This window comes from Sander lucioperca, chromosome 17, assembly GCF_008315115.2.
Source record: "Sander lucioperca isolate FBNREF2018 chromosome 17, SLUC_FBN_1.2, whole genome shotgun sequence".
In the NCBI taxonomy this organism is placed as follows: Eukaryota; Metazoa; Chordata; class Actinopteri; order Perciformes; family Percidae; genus Sander; species Sander lucioperca.
In genome coordinates this window covers 29,450,736-29,466,721 of record NC_050189.1, presented here as the reverse complement: position 1 = coordinate 29,466,721, position 15,986 = coordinate 29,450,736, and the positions used below count along the sequence as shown (strand labels likewise).

General features: G+C 41.6%; 1 protein-coding gene across 1 annotated transcript in view; it reads left to right on the top strand.

Annotated features, from left to right (window-relative positions):
- zanl (zonadhesin, like) overlaps positions 1-15,986 on the top strand; it is an 85,604-nt gene that overhangs the window by 14,630 nt on the left and 54,988 nt on the right. The window contains exons 23-41 of the mRNA XM_035993700.1: positions 51-194; positions 857-964; positions 2,091-2,260; positions 3,161-3,363; positions 3,610-3,754; positions 4,231-4,374; positions 4,520-4,713; positions 4,859-5,000; positions 5,131-5,375; positions 5,713-5,861; positions 6,099-6,227; positions 6,449-6,584; positions 6,923-7,064; positions 8,626-8,819; positions 8,953-9,091; positions 10,462-10,578; positions 10,892-11,016; positions 15,062-15,207; positions 15,754-15,897. Coding sequence (XP_035849593.1) covers positions 51-194; positions 857-964; positions 2,091-2,260; positions 3,161-3,363; positions 3,610-3,754; positions 4,231-4,374; positions 4,520-4,713; positions 4,859-5,000; positions 5,131-5,375; positions 5,713-5,861; positions 6,099-6,227; positions 6,449-6,584; positions 6,923-7,064; positions 8,626-8,819; positions 8,953-9,091; positions 10,462-10,578; positions 10,892-11,016; positions 15,062-15,207; positions 15,754-15,897 — 2,916 coding nt within the window. The remainder of the gene's footprint in view (positions 1-50; positions 195-856; positions 965-2,090; positions 2,261-3,160; positions 3,364-3,609; positions 3,755-4,230; positions 4,375-4,519; positions 4,714-4,858; positions 5,001-5,130; positions 5,376-5,712; positions 5,862-6,098; positions 6,228-6,448; positions 6,585-6,922; positions 7,065-8,625; positions 8,820-8,952; positions 9,092-10,461; positions 10,579-10,891; positions 11,017-15,061; positions 15,208-15,753; positions 15,898-15,986) is intronic.

The following is a 15,986-nucleotide window of genomic DNA, read 5'->3' as shown; positions in this document are numbered from 1 at the left end:
ATTCCTCTCCATCTCCTAATCCCGTTTTCTCTTCCTCCCCGTCCCGGCAGCTCCTACCATGACCAGATGTGCGGCCTCTGCGGCGACTACGACGGGAACCCGAACAACGACTTCACCAAGCCAGATGGCACTCTGGGAGGCAACGTCAACGACTTCGGCAACAGCTGGCAGACAAAAGAAGACGAGGATGACTCGTGAGTTTTACATTTTCATTTCAGTGCTGGAATCTGAGACTTTCCTTAAGACTTCCCTGGAGAGTCCCATGAAGCTCAAGCATGTGATGGAGGTACATGTGACTGGGCTCTATAACCTGAACTCTGGGAAATGACAATAAAACAAATGATATAAGCTACGCAATGTATGGATTTATACTTGTGTGCAATGGGACATTTTTAACACCAAAAAATATTTTTTTGCAAGAATGTTAATTATATTTTGTAGAGAAAGTATTATTATACAATTAGGGCTGGGCATTATATCAATATTGTATAGATATTGTTATACTAGATATAGTCTTAGATTTTGAATATGGTAATATGACGCAAGTCTGGTTTGAAAGGCTGGATTACAGTAATGTGATGTTCTGAACTTACCAGACTGTTCTAGCTGTTCTATTATTTGCCTTTACCCACTTAGTCATTATATCCACATTACTGATGATTATATACCACAAATCTCAGTGTTAATGTTTTGTGAAAGCACCAATTCTCATCCCTACAATATTGTCGCGATATCACAGGATTTATTTTATTTAAATTTTTTCATATTGCCCAGCCCTACAAAGAATTGACTCTGCCATAACTCCTGAGGATAAGTGAAATAGAATGTGACCTGGTGTTGTGTTTGTATTGTTCAGGTGTAGCCAAGGCACCGGGCCCAACCCAGACTGTGACCCCAAACTGGAGGCTGAGGTGGTGAAGCCAGACAAATGTGGCAAACTCAAAGACCCTGCTGGACCCTTCAGGTAAGAAAGCAGCTTTTTAACCTAATTATTGACCTGTTATAGCTGTTAAGGCCGGTTTATGCTTCTGTGGTAAATCCACGCCGTGGGTACGTACATAGGTACATAGAGACATGGACCCTACGACGTAGCCTGACGTGCACCTCTCGAAAAATGTAACTACACGTTGCGACGACGCAGACTGCAACAACTGTGATTGGTCCGCTCGACCGTGGCTTGGTAGCGTTACATTTCCCCCGATTCATTTCCTGGTTCTCCTTCTCCGTAAACAACATGAAATCAAGGAGAGGGTTAACTTCTCCTGCTCCAGATTTCCCACCGTGGTCAGAAAGAACAGGGGAGACACTTTGTTTCTCTCACTATGACTCTAGAGTCGCTCCGAAGCTTATCACCGTCACTCTCTCACTCGCTCTACCACACACACACACACACACACACACACACACACACACACACACACACACACACACACACACACACACACACGCCGGCCCTGCTATTCTCTTAAAGAGATCAACACACACACACTAACGCACAAGTATAAACTTCAGGCCACTTAAGTAGGCTACAGAGAAAGCTCTGCGTGGAGCCTTCTCAGAACCATGAATCAGCCTTTAGACTGCAGAGAGTTGTACTGTTCAGAGGGACATGAGCTGAAGGCATCACCCTGCTGGGATTCACATTTAAATTGAAAGATCAGGGCAGTAGCTACCAGAGGGCAGAGGCTTTAATCTTTCTTTCCAACCACAGACCCTTTATAAGATAGAATATACCGGAGTTCCCTCACGTATGTCCCATGGAATCATTCTTTTTACGCTTCTATAGACTAGTCATTTTAGTTCTGTGAAAGAACAACACAAGAGACATGTATTAATCATATTTGCAGATTCTGAGAGTAATAGATTTGTGGGATAAGAAAGTAATATGACTACTATTATACTACTACTATTATAGATGTAAAAACTTTGAAGCCTTCTGGAAAAAAAATACTAATGTGTATCTGCAGCTCATTCTGTTAAAAAAATGGTGAGAATCGTGTCATGACGTTCAAAGTGTAATTTGAATGGTGAGTTAAATGTTTGGTTACATCCCTAGCGTTGGACCCTCTGAGTGTTTGCCTCTGTTCCAGGGAGTGTATCAGCGTGGTGAATCCCACTCCGTTCTTCCAGAGCTGTGTGTATGACATGTGCCAGTTCCAAGGCCAGCAGCATGTGCTGTGTGACCAGCTCCAGGCCTACACCGACGCCTGCCAGAGCGCCGGAGCCAAAGTCCACCCGTGGAGGACTCCAAGCTTCTGTCGTAAGTCTTGATTCTAGCATTTTAATTTCACAAACTTCCTTTTTCTTCCAAAGACATTCACTGTCTGTTCCATCATGTGAAGGCTTTATTGCACGGGTAGAATCTGTCTCAAATGCAACTCTCCTTTAAAAACAAGCCAAGGCACACAGTAGAACAAATTCAAATGCCTTTATTTGACATGGCAGTATGCCGTTAAAATGACTACTGAACTGAAATAGTTGTTCCTCATGGTCATTGTCAGCATCGTGTGTTCACATATAGAGTGTTCCACTAATGAATGGGAGTGTGGTTCTCTATCAGTGTGTAAGCCTATAGGTCAAAAGCAAGGAAGTGATACATCATCAATAGAAGGGGGTTGTGGCTAGAGAGAATACAGCTACAGCCAGAAGTTAAGCAAAATCTAACCTTAATACTTTCACCCAGGAAACGCATGTTCGTTCCTCGCGAGTGTTTTAATCCAAACCATGAACTTTTTCTTAAACTTAACTGGTTGTTTTGGTGTCTAAACGTAACTTTTGTCGCCGTGGCTGGGAAGGAGGAAGTGGATCAGGGGTTACCCATCAATAGTTCCATATATTCAAATACAGTTCTTTGACTCTATTGCTGTAGTTACATTTCAGGGATCACTGTCGACTTATTTTTTCTTCAATAACAGACAAAAAAAACGTACTGGATTTGATTTTGAGCAACTTAAGAGGTGTGGCTATAAACCCATTAATCATCTTTTCATTCTTATCTTAATCCTTCTGTCCCTCCTTTTACATATCCCTCTGGCTATCCTACCCTCCTTTGGTTCATCCTGCTACCCCTCCTCAATCCATTCTTCCTACCTTCCTACCCTGCCTCTGTCCGTCATCTATCCCTCCCTCCATCTCTCCGTCCCTCTGTTCCTCCATGCAGCCCTAGCCTGTCCTCCCAACAGCTCCTACTCCCTGTGTGTGAGTTCGTGTCCGGAGACGTGTCTGGGTGTGTCCGGACCCCCCGGCTGCGAGGATGTGTGTGTGGAGGGCTGCGAGTGTAAGCCGGGCTTCATCCTCAGCAACGACAAGTGTGTGTCCCTGAAAGACTGTGGCTGCGTGGACCCCAGTGGATCCTATCACCCTGTGAGTGCTCCGAGTCACTGAAATCACATTCAATTCAATTTTATTTACAGCATCTCAGGACACTGTACACACAGAGTAGTTCTAGACCACGCTCTATAATTTATGAATGTTTCATGCACATACTCAACAATATTGTTGTACCGTTTTATGTTATCTATCTGATCTGAACAATGACGTTTGACGTTGACTTGATGTAATTAGATTGTATTGTGTGTGTGACTGTGTGTGTGTGTGTGTGTGTGTCAGGTGGATGATAACTGGTATCTGGAGGGTTGTGAGCAGAAGTGTGTGTGTCACAGCGGAGGTTTGATCCAGTGTCACAACAGCAGCTGTAAGCCAACCACTGAGAGCTGCCAGCTACATGACGGAGAATATGAATGTCGTCCTCTGGGTATAAAACACACACACACACACACACACACACACACACACACACACACACACACACACACACACACACACACACACACACACACACACAGAAACATTTAAGTCAAGCATTCCGAAAAACTTAAATAGACAGTGTCAGCTTGATGGAACATTAACAAAATTTCATTATGACACCATGTAAACATACACCAATATGGCACAACCCAGACTTTCTACTTAAAAAAAAATGGGCAAGGGCAATTCCAGGATTTTTTTAAGTGGGGTGGCACATGGGTAGACCAATAATCACAAATTGTACATCCAAATATAATACACATTTTCTATAAACTCAGCCTGCCAATTTTGGCAGTGCCAACCTGTGCCCGCCTTCAAGCCCTGCCCCTGGTAATATGTAGCTGTCAAGCAGCAACCTCTGGCTCTGAAAAGTGAAGTCAATGTGGAAGTGCCTTAAACCTGCATTCTTTCTAACAACTCCAGGACCAACTACACCTAAACCAACAACTCCAGGACCAACTACACCTAAACCAACAACTCCAGGACCAACTACACCTAAACCAACAACTCCAGGACCAACTACACCTAAACCAACAACTCCTGGACCAACTACAGCCAAGCCACCAAGTATGACATTAATTATCAATGTTTGGGTTTTGAGTTTTACACTAATACTTCATTTAATTCTCTTTCTTTCTTTCTTTCTTTCTTTCTTTCATACATCTGTTTTCCCATTTTTATTCAACCAACTTGTTTCCTCTGTGCTGTACAGAACCATGCCCTCCTGATGCAGATTATATAGAATGTGGCGCAGCTTGTATCCCCACCTGTATGGAACCCTCCACCAACTGTTCTGGCTCCTGTATCAGTGGCTGCTTCTGCAAACCAGGGTTTGTCTTCAAAGGACGGCACTGTGTGCCATTGGAGAAATGTGGCTGTCTGGACGGCCAGAATAACTATTATGAGGTCAGATATACCCATATGCATACATTCCTGTTAAGGAAAAATATATAATTGTAAGACATTACATGAGAAAAAGATTGTTCTGTGTAGTTCTTGTGACACACAATGCACCCTGCAACTATTGATCCTTTGTTCAATTGTGTTTTAGCCTGGCGAGATCATATTTGGAGATGGCTGCTCAAAGCTGTGTCGCTGTGCAGGGAACTACTCTTTGGAATGTGTTGATAACTCCTGTGACCCTACTGAAGAGTGCCGCCAGGTCAATGGTGTTTCAGGCTGCTATCCTAAAGGTAATGTCATCCTAATAATTTGGTCCCAAATGACCTGTTGTTACTATCTGCTGTACATTTTTTTATATTTAAATCACTGAAACATACTGGTAACATAACAACTGCTAAAGTACAGTTTCTCATACCTCAGGTACATCCACATGCGTAGCGAGTGGTGATCCCCACTACACCACTTTTGACAAACGCAACTACAACTTCATGGGCAACTGCAGCTACTTGATGTCTGGACCCTGCAACACAACGACTCTGCCATACTTTGAGGTCCATGCCGACAATGAACATCGCTTTAACACGCCCACCATCTCCTATGTGAAGGCCGTACATGTATATGTGCGCATGTTGAAGATCTCCATCCTCAAAGGTGGCACTGTGCAGGTAAGAAATGAGGGGAGGAACAAACACAGATTTGTAACAGATAGGATGGCAGCGTGACATATTTACAAGAGAAGCTGTCCTGACTCCTACCCTGAAAAACGCCCACATAGGTCGTTTGCAGCAACAATTAGGACCTATATTTATGTTTATAGAGATGGCGGCCTCTAGAGGCCTAGTAGTTATTATGGGAGGCTCGGGAGCAACGCAGGAAGTTATTGTTGTTGTTATTTTCATTGTTATTTTAACATGTAAGATTGTATACATAGACAGTTTTTTAATATTTCTATTTCCTTGATAATCACCCATTATGTTATTTTCACCTGCTTTCCCCACACAGGTGAATGGGACCAATGTAAACGTGCCAGTGTCTCCGGCCCCTGGTGTCTCTGTGTTCAAGTCAGGAAAGTTCTACACTGTATCCATGGACTTTGGTGTGACTGTTCGTTACGATGGAAACCACTTCATGGACATCAAAGTGATCAAAGAGTGAGTTAGGACTGAGGAGTTGCTGTGTCTTTACATTCTTACCCCGACCCCCACACAGAATCCCATTTCCAATGGAAGTTTGGGAATAATCAGTGAAAACACTAGTACTTGGTTGGAATGAAAACAAGTCACAAACTCTTGGACATGGTGGAGGAGTAGAGAGATGTAGCTCTAACTGAATTGTTGCTCTCACTTCCACAAATCCCTAACGTGTAGATCATTTCTTGTACTCTGCAGCTATGAGAACCAGCTGTGTGGCCTGTGTGGAGATTACGATGGAGATGCCAAAGATGACTTCCGTAAACCAGATGGATCGTTGACCAACAATGCCAATGACTTTGGACACAGCTGGAACACTGATTCAGAGTGAGTAGCATACAAATATAATTTCTACAAACAAGACATATATACAGACTGTTTTTAAAAGTATTACTTTTTTGGTTTATTTATTGCATAATGTCTTTTTATTAATTTAATATTGAATATGTTGGGACTCAGTACAGTTACCCCTTTATTATAATTATTAGGGATAAAAACTAACTAACAACACACAGAGAGCTCCTCTAACAGAGTGTCTGTGCCTGCAGGTGTAATAAGAAACCCAACACCACCATCCCTGAGTGTGATGGAGACCAAGAAGTGTTTGAGAGCTCTGGATACTGTGGCATCCTGCTGGACAAAAAGGGTCCCTTCGCTGTGTGCCACCCCAAAGTCAACCCAAATGTAAGTCACTACACACACACACACACACACACACACACACACACACACACACACACACACACACACACACACACACACACACACACTCAATTCACGACATCCACGGTCATGTGGATAATAAAAGATTGATTTCGGGATTTTATTGTTCAATATCAGATCATAATTGGAGAATCGAATATACAGCCCTACTTTTAGCGTACCTACATGCAATAAAATACAAGCACAACAATTAAAATAAAAAACCAAAACACGAGGGAGACGGAAATTAGAATTTGTGGTTGAAAACAAAGAGACAGAATGAAGCATTGTAACTCAACAAACCTTGTGTGTGTCTTCAGAATTACTTCAGGGACTGTGTCTTTGACCTGTGTGCGCTGGATGGAGCCAAGCCCGTTCTGTGTGAAGCCATAGAAGCCTACGTCAACGAATGCCAGGACCGCGGGGTGAACATCGGACCCTGGAGGAATAACACCTTCTGCCGTGAGTGTTAACGGGAGAAATGACATGTGGATAGATATAGTAGATATAAGTAGAAAGTAAGGCTGAGCAATTTTATCGATTCTGCGATATAAATCGATATTTTCTTTCCCAAGAAAGTATTGATTTTTAAGCTGCGAGTATCAATACATAAGTCCCATTCAAATTCCCCGTGTTTACTCCCGTTCGCGTTGCAGGAAGAGCGATTTGGTGATCTAGTGTCGCTGTAGAGCAAGTTACCCGTACTAACTTTACACAGACGCCGACGTCTATGGGCGCTGACACACAGAGCCGATAATCGGCCGTTGGACAGTCTGGCGAGGTCGGTGACTCGAGTCTGTTCGGTGTGTTTCGAGCCGTCGGCCTTCATTTTGGCCGGCCTGACATGCTCAGTCGGAGACAGGGCAGTCGAGACAAACGGATGAGCCTCTCAAAATCTGACAAAAATCTTTTAAACTAACCTTTGTCAATCTGAAATGAAGACAGATTCAGCAACTGCATGGCCTATTTCTCGCTTAAAATGTTTTCAGAAACACGTTTCGGTGAACTATTTTAGTACAATATGAGATCGTATTCTCAACAAGCCGCCATGACAGTCTGGCTGTGAATTTCCGGAGAAAAAAGAACCACGTGACGCGTTCGTCCTATCAGCTGCCGGTTTTCATTTTCTGGGAAACAATCTATGGGGACGTATTACGTTTCGCGCACGCGCAGAGCGTATGCTCAAGTCGGCGTTTCTTCGGTGTGTTCTGAGGAGAAGCCATGGTACTATGTTTACTTACCTGGTGGCTAGACTGGCTACCTCATATGTTCAGTGTCAAGCTAAAAAAGCTGTCAAAGAAACTATTCAGAACAGGCCACTTGCTGCACTTTTTAACTCTCCAATGTTAATTGCAATACTGCACTTTATTTACTTTTCAAAGGCTTGTAAGCTACAGTTTGCACTGTTTCAATAAATGGAACTCATTTTCTCAACACATCTTTGATTCATTTTGTCCAGCATTTGCAAGCTGTAGCCTGTCTGTCCAGTCAGAGACATATGTTGTGTAATTGATGTTTTTAGTTTTCAGTTCAATTAATTAAATCCAAGTAAATGGAACACTCACAAGATGTCACCAAAATCACTGTCCCCTTTAAATCTTTCAGAAAATGATGTAAGTGTATCGAATTATATCGAATCGTATCGTTGGCTGAATATCGTGATATATATATCATATCGTGAGCTGAATATCGTGTATCGTATCGTGAGATTAGTGTATCGCTACAGCCCTAGTAGAAAGATGTGGTTGTGTGGGGCTAATAGGAGCATTTCACAGCTGAGGCTAATTATTACTATTTTAATTTTCATATAGGCTACATTTATGGTGTTGTTGTACATTTATTATGACTTTTAATTAATTTTGGCATCATATTTTGGTTTATTTGCCTATAACCTACACATTAAGCCTGCTGCCTATATTTCAAATCGTGATACTACACTTGATATAAAAACAGGCCCTGGTTTCAGCATATGCTTCTTTGCCCAGCACTATCACTGACTTCAGCCTCCCATCCTCCCCTCTAGCTCTGGACTGCGGCCCAAACAGCCACTATGAGCCCTGTGCAGACCCCTGTCAGGAGACGTGTACTGGGAAACCTCCCTCCTGCGGTGGGCCCTGCTCTGAAAGCTGTGTGTGTGATCCTGGCTACGTCCTGAGTGCCGGCAAGTGCGTCAGGAAGAGTTCTTGTGGCTGCAAATACAACAGCCAGTATTATGAGGTACAGTGAAGTTGGTTTGGAAGAAGACATTTCTACATTTTGAGGATATTACGGCCTTTGATATGAACTTCATCCTGCTAACACAATTGCGTGTGTGTGTGTGTGTGTGTGTGTGTGTGTGTGTGTGTGTCAGCCTGGAGACGAGTTTTATCAGGCAGACTGTATGTTGAAGTGTAAGTGCGATGCTCCCTTCGTTACCTGCGTGGCCTCTGAATGTCCCCCAATGCACGAGTGTAAACACCAGGATGGAGAGCTGGGCTGCTATCCCACCGGTAAGTCTACACCCACCACACTACTACACCACGTAACTGAACTGGGTATATGAATTATACGGTACTTGGCATCTCACTGTCACAGCCTAGCAGAAGATGTTGTCTGGAACCAAAATTCATGAATTCAAAACTGAATGCAACTAAATTGTGGGAGGTATCACTGGTAAGGCTTTAGAGTACAGCATGTAATTCTTTGTACTAACAGTGTGCCAGCCTGTACAGTAACTATACATGCATGTACTGTAGGTACAACAGAACAAGGTGTGATGTCAGGGAATAAGTGCTTAAAAATGTGGGAATCTAATACTGTTGATATATTTAAAGTACTAGGTACCTATTCTAATATTACTTGGTACAGTATGATGATAAGAAGGCTCAAAGTTTGGAGGAAGATAAGCAACCTCAAGTGGTAACCTTCGGCTCTAAAAAAATGAAGCCAATGCGGAAGTTCCTTAAACCTGCAGTCTATCTAATTTCCAGCAGGGGGCACTGGTTGCAAAATGAAGTCCAATTTTACAGAAGTCAATGAGAAAATGACCCTACTTCTCACTTGATTTATTAACTTAGTATAATCATTCCTAATGAGTTTATGGTCCCAATTGCTAGTTTAAAGTCTTCTTCAATACAGCATGATGTTTATTTTATAAAGTATGGTCCCATATAGAGTAAAATAGACTATAAAGCATGGCAGAGGATGATTTATTTATTTATTTTTTAAGATTATTTTTTGGGGCATTTTCGGCCTTTATTTTTAACAGGACAGAAAGGGGAGAGAGAAGGGGGAATAACATGCAGCAAAGGGCCGCAGGCCGGAGTCGAACCCGGGCCTGCTGCATCGAGGAGTTGACCTCTATATATGGGCGCCCACTCTACCAACTGAGCTATCCGGGCACCGGGCAGGGATGATTAAGGGGCGTGGCTAACGTTACCTTATGATTGAGTGACAAGTCACTCACTACCACGGTGTTGTGGCCTGTGGGTGTTGTCTGTATTTTCGTCTTAGAACTTCACTTCTTCTCCTACAATGTCTCGTTCAGTGTTCGGTTGTACTAAAAGAAACTAAGGAGTCGGCATTTCATTCTGAATTACACGTGCACCTTGCTAATTAAGCTAGCTAGCGCGAGCGTTAGCTTGTCCTAGCTCTGTAAAGCTGAAACATGATACTCAGTTGTAACAACACGTTACTGGAAGGTGACTTTTGGGTACGTCATTACAAAAAAATATTGTTTTGTTACCATAACAGAACTACAGCTCCCAAATGCAAGTTATTCAATGTTAACAAACAAAAAAAGTTGCTAAATTGTGACTGGAGTAACTGCAGCTGTGTTGGAGCTACTCTGACGTTGTGTGTGTGTGACCCTCTCCCTCAGGCTCTCAGGACTGTGTGGTGTCTGGAGATCCTCACTACAACACGTTTGACAAAAAGTTCTACAGCTTCATGGGAACATGTACCTACACCCTGGCCAGAACCTGCAAGAACACCACAGGTAGGTGTCTTTTATTTCCATTGCACCTGAACACAATGTTTTCATGTCACTGTCTAAAAATTGTTGCAAAAATCTCAACCTGTCACAGCTCTTACACAAACAGTCCAATTGCGAGCACATTCAGATGACACATGCACAGATCCAGTGGTGGAAGAAGTATTCAGTTCAGACTGTTCAATGTCCCATGCTTATTAAAAGAAAAACACTTGTTGCTGGCAATTCATATCCATGTTCAATTGTTCAGCTCCACTGTTTAAGAAACCCAGTTACTGCACATAGCAGACAGTGACCTGTGTGTATGCTTCCTGTGCAGGTCCCTGGTTCTCAGTGGAGGGGAAGAATGAGGAGAGAGGAATGCCAGGGTTGTCCTACCTGAGAAAGCTCTACGTGACTGTGAATGGAATCACTGTGACCCTGATGAAGGCCAGGAGGACGCTGGTCAGTATCTCTGTCTCTGTATTTACAAGCTGTCAGTATCACTGAGGATGACTGGGCACAACATGTGTATTAGGGCTGGGACCATGGGCTTTTGTCCCGATTCGATTCTTTCAACATACATGGGTGCCGATTGGATTTGTATTGCGATTTTCCTTCATTGCAATTCTAGAAGTATCGCGATTCGATAGTATTGAGTATTATGATTTTCTTTTCCTCCCTTAACCCCCGTGTTGACTGTTTTGCCTTTTTATGAAGCATAAAGTAAAAATGATCACCCAATTCTATTTTGCACCTTCTAGCCAACTTCATTCCAACTCATTAACCACTAGTTTTACACTTATATTTTCAATTTATGGTCAATAAACTTAATTTACTGTACATTAAATTATACCTCATTTCGGGGAGTAAAATAAGCAGAAATTATTAATTATTTTCCCTATAGTGAAGATCAGATGAATATATGTTGATGGATTATCACTGACTGGTGTATGTCAATGTTTAGTCAGGATACTGTTTTCAAACCATTTTATTATTTTGAGTGGCAGTAGATATTTCTGATAAAGAAACTTTGAAGAACGGGTCAAATTTGACCCGAAGCCAACACAAGGGTTAAGAAAATCTAAAGTTGAATAATACACTCCTAGAGACAATAGATCAGGAGACATTTCTAAAAACTAGTTGTTTTCTAAGAAGAATGCACATCACATGTCAGTCAGTCAGTCTGACATTTATTTCATTCATAAAGAACGTAACACAGATTTTCTGCATTTTCTGCTTTCGCTCTGTTACGATGTAGTCGCCATCGGCGGTACCTAGAGCTGTAACAATTCCAAATTTTGCAGAACAATTGATTGATATCACTGTCATGTAGGGCTGAAACGATTCCTCGAGTAACTTGAATAATTTGATTACAAAAATCCTCAATGCAAAATAATTTGCCTTGCAAGCTTCGTTTAATCAGTGTTACCAACGTTGTATCGCTCACGGTGTTTCCGCACGGATGATTATTACTGTCGCACACCGGGCCGACGCTGCTGGCGACACATGAAGCCATGAAGACTGACGGCGCAGATTACTAAATGAAGAAAAGAGGGTAAATAGTGAGGGGCTAAGAGAAGAGACAGGCTGGAGAAAATGACAGAAAGTGTCTAAAGTTTGGAATCAGTTCAAACGTAATTAAAACGAAAATTCTGTACAGCGTGTCTACTGCAAAATCAAACTAGCTTACCACAATAATAGCACGACGTCAATGCTTCAGCATCTCAACAGAAAACATCCAGTCTAACTTAATCATCCATTCCATGAAGGGGACCCGACAAAAGTAAATCACAGAGTCGTATGGACGATGAAACTACACCAAACACAACAACTACCAAAATCAAAGACAAGAAAATACGTAGTGACCACAATTTGATCTAAAGAGCCGACTTGTTGACTATCCCTTTCGGAAAAACAGCTGATGTTGCACACCATTTTCTCTCTCTCTCTTCACGGAGAAACAGCTGATCAACGATCTACTAGCATAAGTGTAACAGAGCTGTGTGACATTGTAATCGGATATATAAATGAAAATAGGTTGAGTTTTACACAACCTATGAAGTAAACCACGCCTCTTTATTACCATAATAAAATTTTATATATTTATTATTATTATATTAAATAATATTATATATTTTATAATAAATAATAAAAATCTCAACAAAATCAACAATTACCAATCATACACTTTAAGACCTTAGCTAATGTTAGCAATGAATTGCAGTTAAACAAAGAAACGTTGATTATGTAATAATTGTTACAGGTCTAGCTGTACCATATACAGGTGAATCATTGGTAAAAAATACACTAAAATATCTATTCTAGGGAAAAGAATCAATTTTAAAAATCGTTTTTTATCACGCTGCATACGATGTTTGATCCCCCTCCACACACCCACCCCTAATGGGAATATACATGTGCCACGCACACACCCGCTGTCACTCCGTCTCTCTATAGCTTAATCTTCAGGGTGAATGACATCACAACCCAAAGCCTGTCTCTTGTTCTCTTCACCTTTTCTTATCTGATCGTATCCCTTGTTCCTTGACCTTTATCTCTTTATAATGCCATAATCCCAGAGATCTATCCACGCTCTTCCTCCTCATCGTCTCCTGTACTCATCTGTTTGATCTGTCCACACATCCTCAGTGTCTTTACTCCGTCATCTTATCTTATCTTATCTTGTGTGCTGGGTTTTTATTTATGTGTATTCATATACTTTTGATTTGCGTTTTTTACAACGCAGTTGTCAACTATTAAATGAATGGCCAACTATTTAGACTATTTATTAAATCTCAGATTCCAGCTTGTTAAGTGTGAATATGTTCTAGTTTCTCCTCTGTGACAGAAAACTGAACATCTTTGAGTTGTGGACAAAACAAGACATTAGAGGACGTCTTCTGATTGACATTTTCTGGCATTTTATAAACCAAACAATGAAAATAATTGTTAGTTATATAATTATATTTATTAATTCATATACTACATACACAGTGCATCTACTACTTTCCTGTTTAAATTCAGTTTATTTAGTTTGCATTTACTGTACACCACAAATATAAATGATTGTCTTTATAGTCTATGGTATATATTTTATCCTTATATTTTAACTTCTGCACTATTTTATATCTTAGATTCCCATTGTTTTTACTTGCGTGATTTTCTTTTTAGACATATTTAATGAGCATTGTTGGAGGGACCCTGAGATCTAAGATTTTCATTGCTTCTCTGTAACTGTTGGGACCAGGGTTCGAATTATGATTTCATCTTTGTGGGGGGTCTCTTTAAATAAAAAAAAAATAATAAAAAAAAGTCTATGAGCAGCAAATTTTGAGCATTAAACATTTCATTTCCTGCATTCTGGTGAATTTGTATGCACCTATTTACCTTTTTCTGAATCAATGTATGCTGGAAATGTCTTTATGTAAAGGGAAACATAGTTTACAATCAAAATATAAAAACATAATGGAATATATTACAATAAGGCTCTCAGGCATTCTGTATTGCTATTTATTCTCCTGTAGATCGACTTTTCTAATTATATCTGAGTCAGCACACATGTAGCCTAGCATCATTTACTCCTCCCTCCTCTTTTGCGTCATTTGTTGAGGAAGTAACCTCCTTAAATGTGCATATGACAATTATTCACCTCAAAGATACATTTATTAATTTTAATGAATTAATAAACTCCTGGACTGTAATATTTCAGATGTGTTTGAGCAAGATTTCTGCTCATGTTCAAAACTTTGTGCACATTCTAAATATATCCCATCTGTGCTCTCTGAGATTTGGAGGAGTTGTGATATTTGGTGAAAAATAAAGTGATAATAGGCTATTACAAGAATAAAGTCACAATATTTCAGAAAATAATCTACCTGCACCATAGTCTGCTGTGTATTATGTGATTGCTCTGCTGATGCGGTAGATCTCAGACCTTCTGACAGACTCCCGAGTCCCGTTTGGGTCTCTGGTCTCTGAATGAGACAAAGTTTAGGGAAGTGGCTGAACGCCGCTCTACATCGGAGGTGGAAATCCGAAACTACGGCAGAAATACACGGAGCACAAACGCGGAACGTTTGCCGCAGCATGTCGACAGCAGAGCGCGTCCATTATAAACCTGAAGCTGCACAGACTACGGACAGAAGGCGCGCTGCTCATCTCTATTTTTACAGCGAGAGTGGACACTAAGCGACGCACAGGTCTGCTTCAGAGCTCCGTGTGTTTGGGAAAAGTGCTTTATTTGTGATTTAAATAATGGTGCTGATGATTTTTAGAGACCCCCACAGGTGTATGATTTTACTGCTTTCATGGGAGCTCATCCTCTTTCTATGGGAGCTCAGCTCCCACTGGCTCCCACGTAATCAAACTCTGGTTGGGACTATGTCAATAAATAGCTTTGAGTTGGATAAGCTGACAGGAAACTGTAAATATGTAACACATGTGTATGTAAAAACTGGTACCTGTAGCTTCTGTTGACCCTCGTTTTTTCTTCCTTCCCTCCCTTCAGGTGAACGGACTGCGCGTGGCCCTCCCTCACTCCCCCTCCCCTCTCATCTCTCTCAGTCTGGCCGGCCAGTACATCACCCTGCAGACGCCCTTCGGCCTCCGGGTGCGCTGGGACGGAAACCATTACGCCCAGATCTCAGTTCCCAGGTTAGTAATGTAATAGTCTCAATCTCAAATCAATGTGTGGAAACACATGTGAACCATTGTGCTTCCGGATGCGATGCGTGCATATTTTTACAAATTAATGTAGCTGTGGATCCGTTCTCAGTCCTCATTTCTTTCGCTGAAATGATGAACTACTAAAAGAATTTAGACAGGAAATAGGAATCTGAATGAAAGAGGCCCTGAAAGACAGAATGACACCGGCTGGGTGCAGCTAATAAGAGCTATAAACTGCAGTTTAGTCTCTGTGTATTTCATGAAAACTGCCTAAGTAATCACCTCGGCATCTGTCCAATCTGTAGTTCAAACGTCATACAGATCTGCTGTTTTTAACAAATCCTGCCAACATTCTTAATACTTTGCTTCTATGTCTTCCATTGATGGTTCCCTGATTAATAGTATCACAGCATTCTGTCTCTATTGTTTATAGAATTCCATTAAAGAGCCAGACACTATTTAAACTTTTAAGTCTTCTTAAGACATTCCTCTCCATCTCCTAATCCCGTTTTCTCTTCCTCCCCGTCCCGGCAGCTCCTACCATGACCAGATGTGCGGCCTCTGCGGCGACTACGACGGGAACCCGAACAACGACTTCACCAAGCCAGATGGCACTCTGGGAGGCAACGTCAACGACTTCGGCAACAGCTGGCAGACAAAAGAAGACGAGGATGACTCGTGAGTTTTACATTTTCATTTCAGTGCTGGAATCTGAGACTTTCCTTAAGACTTCCCTGGAGAGTCCCATGAAGCTCAAGCATGTGATG